We start from the raw sequence: 10,825 nt of genomic DNA on the forward strand, positions 1-10,825 counted from the left end.
AAAAAAAAAAAAAAGCAGGTAGAGAAGCCTAAAGGTAGGAGATGCTTAAACGGCAACTGGACTGTGCACTGACGCCTCAGCACAGGGGCCTAAGAGCAGCTGGGAGCCCCCTCACCTCATGGGGTAGAAGGAAACTACTACGCCATCTCAGCAGCATCTCCTTCACCTCTCCTGGATGCTTTGAGGTGAAGGAGACACTCCGAACAGATTGAAGCCAACTCTCACTCTCAGACTAACTTGAACTCAGATGCGGGTCAGAGAGAAAGAAAAGTCAAACATGTGTAAATCTAAATAAACTCTATCCTAGAAAGCAAAAGGTCACTGCAGATGAAAACATGCATTAATCTCCAGCACTAATGGTAACAGACGCTAGGAATAGAGATGCTAGCATCTCTACGGTACTAAAAACAACCAAAAGTCAAGCCGGGCATGGTAGCACACACCTTTAATCCCAGTCTTCGGGAGACAGAGGCAGCTAGTTCTTTGTGAGTTTGAGGACAGCCCGGTCTACACAGTGAGTATAGGATAGTCAGGGGTCTGTTATACAGAGAGACCATGTCTGGAAAACCACACAAGAGATAGAGAGATGGCTCAGTGGTTAAGAGCACTGACAGCTTTTCCAGAGTTCCTGAGTTCAATTCCCAGTGTACTGGCTGGGTTTGTGTCAACTTGACACAAGCTGGAGTTATCAGAAAGAAAGGAGCTTCAGGTGAGAAAATGTCTCCAAGAGATTCAGCTGTAAGGCATTTTCTCAATTAGTGATCAAGGGAAGGAGAGTCCTTGTGGGTGGGACCATCCCTGGGCTGATAGTCCTCGGTTCTATCAGAAAGCAGGCTGAGCATGCCAAGGGAAGCAAGCCAGTAAGCAGCACCCCTCCATGAGCTCCTGCTTCCTGACCTACCTGAGTTCCAGTAATGACTTCCTTTGGTGATGAACAGAAATGTGGAAGTGTAAGCTGAATAAACCCTTTCCTCCCCAACTTGCTTCTTGATGTTTGTGTGGGAATAGAAACCCTGACTAAGACAGGTTTAGTAGGTACCAGGAGTAGGGTATTCCTATGACAACCTGACCATGTTTGGGGGAGGATTGTAGAAAAACTTTGGAACTTTGGGCTAAAGATCCATTCGGTGTTAATGAGTTCTGTGGGATGTTGTGTAGGAGCTTAAAAGACAATGTTGAAAACAGTACAAAAGATGGAGGCCTGGCTTACTTCAGAGGGAAGATTAAAGACTCTTATCAGGGCCATTGCTATTTTGATTGTGAATATTCTGTAGGCTTGTTAGCTGGGGCTGAAGAATCAACTGTGATTAACAAGACACCAAAACTATTGGCGAAGTCTAGTTACAGTGTTTTGAAGATGCCAGTATCATGAATGACCACCAAGAACAGCAGCAGCAGTGGAGTACAGGCATTTGGAGCCTGGAAGACAAGGCGTGTGCTACACAAAGGGCAGAGCTGGAGAAGTGACCCAAGCCTTTAGAGGAATCCAAAAGATCTTGAGTAGATCCCAGACATTGGACAGTTAAGAGTTTGATTTTGTTTTTGATCGTGACTGTGCCCTGATATTTTTCCCTCTTAAAGAAAGTATTTTAGTGGAGCCCACAGTTAGGAGTCTTTTAATTGTAAAAAGACTTTTGAGTTCCAGTCCTGAATCCTTTGGTGATGAACAGCAATGTGGAAAGTATAAGCTGAACCCTTTCCTCCACAACGTGGTTCTTGGTCATAATGTTTGTGTGGGAATAGAATCCCTGACTAAGACACCCAGCAACCACATAGTGGCTCACAACCATCTGTAACAGAATCTAGTGCCCTCTTCTGGTGTGTCTGAAGAGAACTACAGTGTTCACATACATAAAATAAATAAATCTTAAAAAAACAAAACAAAACAAAAACACTCACAAAACAAACAAAAACAGGGAAAATTCATTTATAAGATCAGTACATACATGAAATAAACTGTTCTAATTGGTCCACTTCAGTGACTAGCTATGCACACACCTGTAACCCCTACACTCGAGGTGAAGACAGGACATAAACCCTGAACTGCATAGTCAGAGCCTGTCTCAAAACTCTAAAACCCAACAAACCCAGGTGGTGGTTCAGGGTCAGCCTGGTCTACGGATGGAGTTCCAGGACAGTCAATGCTACACAGGGAAACACAAAACCAAGCAAACAAACACCCCAAAACCAAACCCAACCCAACCCAACCCCAAGGCAGGAAGGGAACAGTCACCACAGCACCGACGAACCAAACCCAGTTCTAACTTATTTCCAAAGAAAAAGCAAAAGCATGAGACGCGCTCCGGCCACGCTGAGCAAAGAGCTGCCCTGCAGCAGCTCACAGGCTTCAGGACGTCAAGGCTGGGCTCAACTCTCCAGAGACAAACTCTATATATACGTCTGTCTATCTGTATACAAGGACAGATGCAGCAAGCACCCCTAAGACAGGCCACCAATGTGGCGGCCTGACAGTTCATTTAGTCAAGGAGCCTGCTGCCAAGCCTGACCTCCTGAGTTTAATCCTTGGGGCTGATACGGTGGCGAGAGAGCGCTGACTTCCACATTGGTTCCTGACCTCCACACAGTCTACAGGGCACATTCAACCTACATCCACAGCACAGATAAAAAGTAACACAAAGGACAGAGAGGACGAACCCCTCACTTGCGCAGCCACAGAGAACTAACTATGAGAGGGAAGGGAGGGCGAGTGGAGGGCTATCACAGGCTTTTAGCTCCAGTCTAGCTGGGCATCTCCTGTTGAAGAACACACACACACACACACACACACACACACACACACACACACACAAAATGCAAAAGTGACCCTGGGGAATCACAGCAGGCCTGAATCAAAGACACAAACTTGAGAGGCCCATTCTTTGAACACGGTGTGACTATGGATCCAACATGTGGTTATCAGAAGACCAACAGAAACCAGCGTGACTGCGATCAACCCAATGGCTAGCAGCAGTTCACCACCAACCAACAGCCCACACGGGACAGTGTCCTCTCAGAACTTTATCAGCCCCGGTACCTGGGGCCCTGGGGACAGCACCATCCGTCCCCCCACAGGAGCCAAAGCTGCAAAGGCCTACCTGGCACCTGACCGGAACTCCTTCATGATAGACTCTCGTTCTTTTTGGGGCATGTCTCCGTGCATGGACGACACAGTGAAATTGGCTTCTCTCATTTTCTCTGTCAGCCAGTCAACCTACAGATCAGAACAAGAGATATACTCATCTACCCAACTAGATACATGTACAATGACAGCTCCCAACAGCTGGCATGTACAGAGATGCAGAGGAAATGCTCACCCACCAACTGGGATAGGCATGCCTAAGAATTCTTTAAAGAACAGTCTCACAGACTCTGCCCATAGGCCATCACGTCAGCCTACTGGGCCTAGGTCCAGCTTAAACCAAAGACATGAAATATACCACAGAAAACCAGTGTCAGCATCTCCTGTTCGTCCGTCCTAGACACAGGTCTTTTGTGAGCTCCCTGCTCAGCTGCCCCAGCAGTTCTCCCACTGCCAAATCTCAGCCTTTCTGTCCAGCACACCATCTAGAGCTGAGTAACACACCTTCCTCTTGGTGTTGCAGAAGATGACAGCCTGGGTGATGGTCAGCGTGTCATAAAGATCACATAGAGTATCAAACTTCCACTCCTCTCTTTCCACGGCCACAAAGAACTGTTTGATGCCTTCCAGAGTCAACTCATCACTGGAAACAGAGAGCTCACGTCACTCTTCAAACCAGAACCTGAGGCACAAGGCCACTGCAGAGCCCCAGCCCTCATCGGCCAGTTGTCTTAGAGCTTTCCCAGTTCCCACTCCCTTGGATATCTATCATCCCACAGAGTACAGGACACCAAGTTAGTTTGCACGGAGGGGATGAAGGAACGGAACGCATCCTCACCGCTTCACCAGGATGCGGATGGGGTCGGTCATGAACTTGTTGGTCATCTCCAGGATCTCATGAGGCAGTGTGGCGCTGATGAGAACGACCTGTGTGGCTGGTGGCAAGTATCTGTACACATCATAGATCTGCTCCTTGAAACCTGCAACAGCCGTGAGCTTAGCGTCAGCTCGCAGGCTGTCACTCAGAGAGCCATACTGCCAGGTCTTCAGAGCAAGGTCATAGGCAGTGTGCATGTGAATGCCCAAACCCTGAACCAGGCAGTGTGCCGTGCCAAAGCAGACAATAACACACTGTCACCCCAGCTAGGATTGGTCTCCTGGACCTTAACCATGAAAGCATTGCAATCAAAGTTTCAGGTTCAAAACCCACAAGATACACTGTTTCTGTACAAAGGACTGTCACATGAACGCCTGGCAGTGTTAGAAAATCCTGGTCCCCTCACCTTTGTTCAACATTTCATCAGCCTCATCCAAAACCAGCATCTTGATAGCCCGTGTCCTTAAACTTCTACGGCGGATCATATCTGGCGATTAGATTTTGAAAGAATCAAACATGGCTCTAAGGAAAGAGCTGGCCCTTCCCACTGGTCCCAAGAGCCCTGAGTCGGTCCCATCACATGGTGTATACAATTCAACTGCCACGTCCTTCGAGCACACCTCATACATACCACCCACAGCCCAGTTCTCAACAGGAGCACTCACCAAAGACACGTCCCGGCGTGCCCGCCACCACATGCTGCCCATAGTCCAGCTTCCGGATGTCCTCTCCAACGTTGGTGCCCCCAATGCAGGCATGGCATTGCACGTTCATGTAATCCCCCAGAGCGAGCAGACCCTGAAGCCAAACAGGTTTCATGTCAAGTGTCACCTCTACTCTAATGGGAGACACCACCTACCACTCACTCACTCAACAAAATCCAAGCTCTTCTCTCTGCCAAAATGAAATTCATTTTGAGAGTTTCTTGATACTGATGGGGTGCATACCAATTGTGGGAAAAGTCACAGTTCATAATATCGTATTAACATCCCAATACATATTCCAAGATAAAAAAAAAATCGTTTGATTAAAATGAATTTCATTTTCCTGTGAAGGAAATTGTCTTCCCCGGCAGTGTGAAGAAGGAACTCAGGGCCTGTGTATCACAGCAGAGCTAACTGCCACTGAGCTTCATCTCAGACCGTTTCTAAGATCATAAACACACCAAAGAGCAGAACCACCAGAGTTGTATGACACAGAAGGAATTGTAGGTTGCTGGGCATGCACAAAGCTCTGGGTTCCATCTTCCAGTGTTGTGAAAACCAAAAAGAAGGAAAGCATAGGTTGGAGACAGCGGGGTCCGTGGTCTCCCTCCACCTTTACATGGACTCTGAGAGTCAGATTCTGGTGTAAGCCACAAGCACCTACATCCACTTTATTGTCCCCAGGAGAACAAAAGCCGTCCACCTCTCAGATAAGCCCATGTCGGACACTTGCAGACACAGTGGCCATCTCTGTTGTAGCGCTGCAGAGACTGAATGGGGTCTCCCACATTCGGGGACAGCACTCTGGCACTGAACGACACCTAGCTTGACACGCGATCTGTCTCACCTTCTGAATCTGCACCGCCAACTCTCTTGTTGGAGCCAGGATCAAAGCTTGGGTTTCTCGAACCTGGTGAACAATCAGAGAAAGGTCCTGAGAATGTACAGAAGAATGAGCAGTTTCCCTGTGACATCCCACGGGGCACTTACACTCGCTTACCCCTTTCCTCCCACCTCTTCCCAAACAGTCCCATCTCTACTTTCATGACTGCTTTGAAAACTAAAAAAAAAAAAAAAAAATCTATATTCTGCATAAGAGGAAACCTGGTGTCTGTCCAAGACCAGCTTCCTGCTCTGACAGGAAGCTGCCTGGCAGTCTTCAGCCTCACTCACAAGGCTTGCTAACAAGCATTGAGACCTGCTGTGAACACCAGCTTGGGTTAGCTTGCTAGCCTTTCCTAACCAACCTAAGGAGACATTAAATTGGAAGGCAAGAGCGTGACACAGTCAGGGCTCTCCTGTGCAGGCCAGAATTTCCTGGCCCTACTATGTACCCTTGGCTGGCCTGGAACCTGCTGTGAAGCTCAGAGACCCCCGTCTGCTGGGGTTAAGGTGGACAGCCACACCCCAGGTAAAGTCTGCACTCTGTACACACAGCAAATCACCTGGATATCCAAGCACTGCAGGACTGAGATACTGAAGGTGGCCGTCTTGCCTGTGCCAGACTGAGACCTGTTTAAAACGGACAAGAGTGGTTATCAGAGAAAGAGCGTCGGACACTGCCCCGGGTAGTGCCCCGGCCCACAGCAATGCACCAAAGGCCTGGACGGAGACACACGGGGCAGCTTCTTTCTAGGCCCCCTTACCCCTCACCTGTTGGAGGATGGGTGCAAAGGTTCTCTGTATTAGTCAAATGGTGGACTCTGTCCAGGCAGAGACACTCTAACTGTTATTTCTATGAAGCACCATCTGCCTCAGTGTTTGTTAACTCTCCATCACCTCCTCACTGGCTGAGGAAAGAGCTGACCTTTTAGCTGGACAGAAAAGAACCCCAGTCAGGGGTTCCCAGAGACCAGAGGAGAGGGGGAGGGATGAACAGAGGGGATCATAAATAAGGAGGTGTAGAGAAACCATGTGAAGAAACCATGAAGACATGGACCAGATCAAGACATGGACCAGATCGAGCCTCGGCAAGACCAGTGTCGAGTAACAGGACGTTTGTCTGGGTGTCAGCAGCCTAGCCAGGTGAGTACATCTCAGGACCTGCCCCGCTCAGGCTTGCAGCTTGTCAATAAAAACACCAGGTTTCTGTGTCTTCATTCAGGAGCTAAAATGGGCTGGCGCAGGTTTAGCAACACCAGCAGTTATCTGAGAATAAGGGGCACAGGGACTCTCCCATGAATTGCTCTTACCCAAACACCTTAGCTGCAAAGATGTGAGACCAAAATACAAGGTCACATTTTATTTTTCATTTTTATTTTTACTTACGCATCTGTGTGACTGAACACCACTTGTAAGACTGCTTTCAAAGCCCGGAAGAGGCTACTGGACCCCGGAAGCTGCAGTTATAGGCAGCTGTGAGTCACTAAGACACAGTTTGTGTGGGTACTAAGAACTGAACCTGGGAACAGAGCAATCTCCACAGCCCCCACAGACATAAACTGCTACAGACAGAATGGATGTGTGGCTTTTGCACCAGGAACACCAGAACTAAGAATCTGCAACATCAACAAGAACTTCCCAGAGGAAGCAGAAAAGGGACCTCTCCCTTTAACGCAGCAGCTCCTACAAATCTGAAGTATGACTTAAAAGGATAACTGGTTGTTTAAAATTTTAGAGTACAGTTCAGTGGTAGAGAAGGCCCTGGGCTCAGCACCTAGCATGCGCCTTTAATCCAAGTAGCAGCCAGATTTCTGAGTTCGAGGCCAGCCTGGTCTACAGAGTGACAGCCAGGGTGGCAGAGAAACCCTGTCTCAAAGGAAAAGAAAAGAAAGCTAATGAAAAGGTATCTTACATGAATGCATAAATCTACACTTAGGACTTAGGGTATACAGCAGTAATGAGTACTTGCGTAGTGTGTAAGTGACCTTGATATGATCCAGAATACCAGCGATGCCCCCAAATACACAAGCGAAACAGACTGGCATAAACAAACAAGGCAAGCTCAGCTTCCCACAGCTCTCTCCACGGACCTAACTCACTCTCAGCACCCACAACTTACTGTGCGATGACATCTCTCCCTTTAATTATCTGCTTGATAGCACGCTGCTGGATCGCTGAAGGTTTTTCAAAACCTATAAATACAAAGAGGAAGAAACTTAAGTCCCAGGTTTGTGACTGCATGAACTACCCAGGGAACACACATTGTTTCTTACTGACAACCCCAGGCAACCCAGGCAGGACTGAGCACATCTTTACAGTCCAGCCTACGAGATTACCTGTGAAGTCTACTACACTAACACTTTGAAGGTAGAGGCAGGAACACCAGGAGTTAAAGGACAGCTCAAGCCACATGAAACCTCCTCTATAAGCAAAATCACAAACCCAGAAGCACTGCAGTTGCTGCCCTTCCTGCTAGCAAGCACTCAAACCCATGTTGTTCGAGTCTCCAGAGTACTGAACCTGCACAGGGGTAAGGTGAGATGCTTGTGTACACTCAGTCCCATCATCTAGGTACCTACCACCCCACCTGCTGGGCGACACAACCAGCAAGGAGAACAGTATGAAAGAGTACACAAGGCTGTGCACCCTTTAGTCCCAGCACGAGAGGCTGAGCAGGAGGTTCTCTGAGAATTCAGGGCCAGCCGGTCTACAGAGTGAGTCCCAGGCCAGCCAGAACTATGTAGAGACCTTGTCTCAAAACAAACACAAGAAAACCACACGTACTTTCCAAATGAGCAGACATAGTTTATACAGAGAAGATGTTGTCTTTTGTTCTGTTGGGAGGGGGTGTCAAGATAGGGTTTCTCTAAGTAACAGAGCCCTGACTATCTATCTTGGACTCACTCGTAGACCAGGCTGGCCTCTGCCTCTCAAGTGCTGGGATTAAAGCTGTGAGCCTGAGCCGGGCGGTGGTGGCTGGCGCATGCCTTTAATCCCAGCACTTGAGAGGCAGAGGCCAGCCTGGTCTACGAGTGAGTTCCAGGAAAGCCAGGGCTACACAGAGAAACCCTGTCTCAAAAACCACAAAAAACAAAACAAAAAACCTGTGAGCCTGGTTTGTTATAGTTCATTTTTACACTCTTTTAAGATGTAGCTAGGACCACTTTCCAGCTCAACACAGGACTTGTAATGCTATTCTTGGCTGCCAACTTGCCTACATCTGGAATTAACAAAAACCCAAGCTGGCTATCATTAAAAGTGGGAGGGACCAATCTTCCTGGTCTAGTGAGTTCCAGGACAGCTAGGGCTAGGTAGAGACCCTGCCTCAAAACAACAACAACAAAAATCCTGGCTTGGAACCCCAGCACTTGGGAGGCAGAGGCAGGTGGATTTCTGAGTTCGAGGACAGTCTGGTCTACAGAGTGAGTTCCAGGACAGCCAAGACTACACAGAGAAACCNGGGGGGGGGGGGGGGGGGGAGGAGGGAGAATCCTGGCTTGGTGTGGCACACCTTTAACCCCACCATCTGGGAGGCAGAGGCAGGGACTCTCTGAGTTTGAGGCCAGTCTGGTCTACAAAGAGTTCCAGGACAGCCAGGGCTACACAGAGAAAAGCCTGTCTCAAAAAAAGAAAAGGACAGAAACAAAAAGACAAAGCTCATTTGGCCTCCCTTAAACACATACCAGCAGCATGACCGACCATTCACTCAAAAAAGCCAGGAATACACCCCATCTGCCGCCAGCAGATCCTTTAGATCCACCACAACGACAACATCAGCATCTCTCTTCTACGGTCCGGCCATCACCCCGCCTCCTCTTCTAACTCCAAATCCAGACACCAAGATAAACTTTCAAACTGCAAGCCTGGTCCTATCGATTTTGCTTAGAGCCCTGCGGTGGTTTCCCGCGGTATTTAGGAATGAATCTCAAAGTCTTTGCCCACGCCTTTAAAACATGACAGGGGAATTCTTTTTCTGTTCCTGGCTCACGTCCGGCCACGGCTTCAAGAAGCCAGGACCGGCTGTCCTCCCTGCCCTGGTGATTCTGAACGCCCCCGGGAGCTCTCTCCCGGCTCTTCTAACTGTCCCCTAACAATCTACCTACTCTGCCCAGTTGCTCATTCTCTTGTTTTCCCAATTCCCACCGCCTGAAGCACTCTGGCTCCGTTATTTTCCGCTTCCCTGGAAAGCTTTTTTTTTTTTAAGGCGCGACTCCCCCATCAAAGCTCGGGACACCTCGAGGGACACACATGGCGATCCGCTGGCTACACAGGCCACTAGTGGCAAGAGCCTGGCTGACTGCAGCCCCCGGGAAGCCGGCCCCGAGCTCTGGGGCGGAGCCGCTCGTCGCCGCCCGGCTTGACCCGGCCCGTCCCCCGCCTCCCGCCTCGAGGCCCGCGCCCCACCGTAGGCGTAGATGCCGCGCAGCAGGTCCTCCCGCAGGCCCATGGTGTCGAACGTGGGGGTCACGTCCACCTCCTCGCTCGTCTCGAACTCCACTTTGGTCATGTCCTCCTCTTTGAGCAGCCGCTTCCGCGCCGAGCCCGACGTCGCCATCGTGGCCGTGGCCGCCATGATCCGGACCCCGCTGAAAGACAACTGCGAGCGGCGGCGGGAACCGGATGTAAGGCTCGCGCCGCCGGCCCCGGTCGGGAGGAAGTGACGCGCCGCAGCGCCGCGGAAGAGCGTCAGGAGGGGCGGGAGGCACGGCGCTCCGGGTCTCGCGATATTCCGGGCTCCGCGGGATTCGGCGAGGGGCTGGGCTCGCAGCGACCGCGGCTCCCGGTGCTCTCGGGTCCTTGGGTGTCCGCGGCCGCCTTGGGATAGGGATGTGGGTCTCTGGGAGGAGCAAGACGGACGCCAGGGAGTCCCCGAGGGTACGGGGCAAGGGAAGATGGCACCGCCCGGTGGGCTCGGCGCTCCTTCGCCGCTGACTGCGTTGCCATGGCAGCCGCAGCGCGAAGCCGCGGGAGAATCTAGCTGCTCTCCCGGGGTGGTGTCTGGGGGCGTCGGTGGGGAGAGCAGGGACCGCCTAAGCTGCCATCGCGTCCGAGAATCCTTCGAAGCCTCTGACCCGGCGTGCTGACCGCAGTCACTCTGGAGGACGCTGATTTTCTACGTAGGCCCCCCCAAGGGCCTTGCTCCTGACTGGGGCATGTCTGTCTGTCTGTCTGTCTGTTTTGTTTCTGGGGTGGATCCCAGGGCCTCTGCGGTTTGGAGCCGTCCGAGTTCTAGCAAACATTCATTTGCACCTGGCCTCCTTGCTTTTTTCTTCTTTTGAGGAA

At 50.4% G+C, this 10,825-nt stretch overlaps 1 protein-coding gene across 1 annotated transcript in view; it reads right to left on the reverse strand.

Moving 5' to 3' along the window:
* Positions 1-10,195, reverse strand: part of Eif4a3 (eukaryotic translation initiation factor 4A3) — an 11,753-nt gene extending 1,558 nt beyond the window's left edge. The window contains exons 1-9 of the mRNA XM_021211515.1: positions 9,947-10,195; positions 7,662-7,734; positions 6,106-6,172; positions 5,508-5,570; positions 4,622-4,754; positions 4,363-4,443; positions 3,918-4,059; positions 3,584-3,722; positions 3,096-3,211 (exon numbers count right to left, since the gene is read on the reverse strand). Coding sequence (XP_021067174.1) covers positions 3,096-3,211; positions 3,584-3,722; positions 3,918-4,059; positions 4,363-4,443; positions 4,622-4,754; positions 5,508-5,570; positions 6,106-6,172; positions 7,662-7,734; positions 9,947-10,115 — 983 coding nt within the window. The 5' untranslated portion in view covers positions 10,116-10,195. The remainder of the gene's footprint in view (positions 1-3,095; positions 3,212-3,583; positions 3,723-3,917; positions 4,060-4,362; positions 4,444-4,621; positions 4,755-5,507; positions 5,571-6,105; positions 6,173-7,661; positions 7,735-9,946) is intronic.
* Between the last annotated feature and the right edge of the window lie 630 nt (positions 10,196-10,825).

Source organism: Mus pahari, chromosome 14 (assembly GCF_900095145.1).
Source record: "Mus pahari chromosome 14, PAHARI_EIJ_v1.1, whole genome shotgun sequence".
NCBI classification, from domain to species: domain Eukaryota; kingdom Metazoa; phylum Chordata; class Mammalia; order Rodentia; family Muridae; genus Mus; species Mus pahari.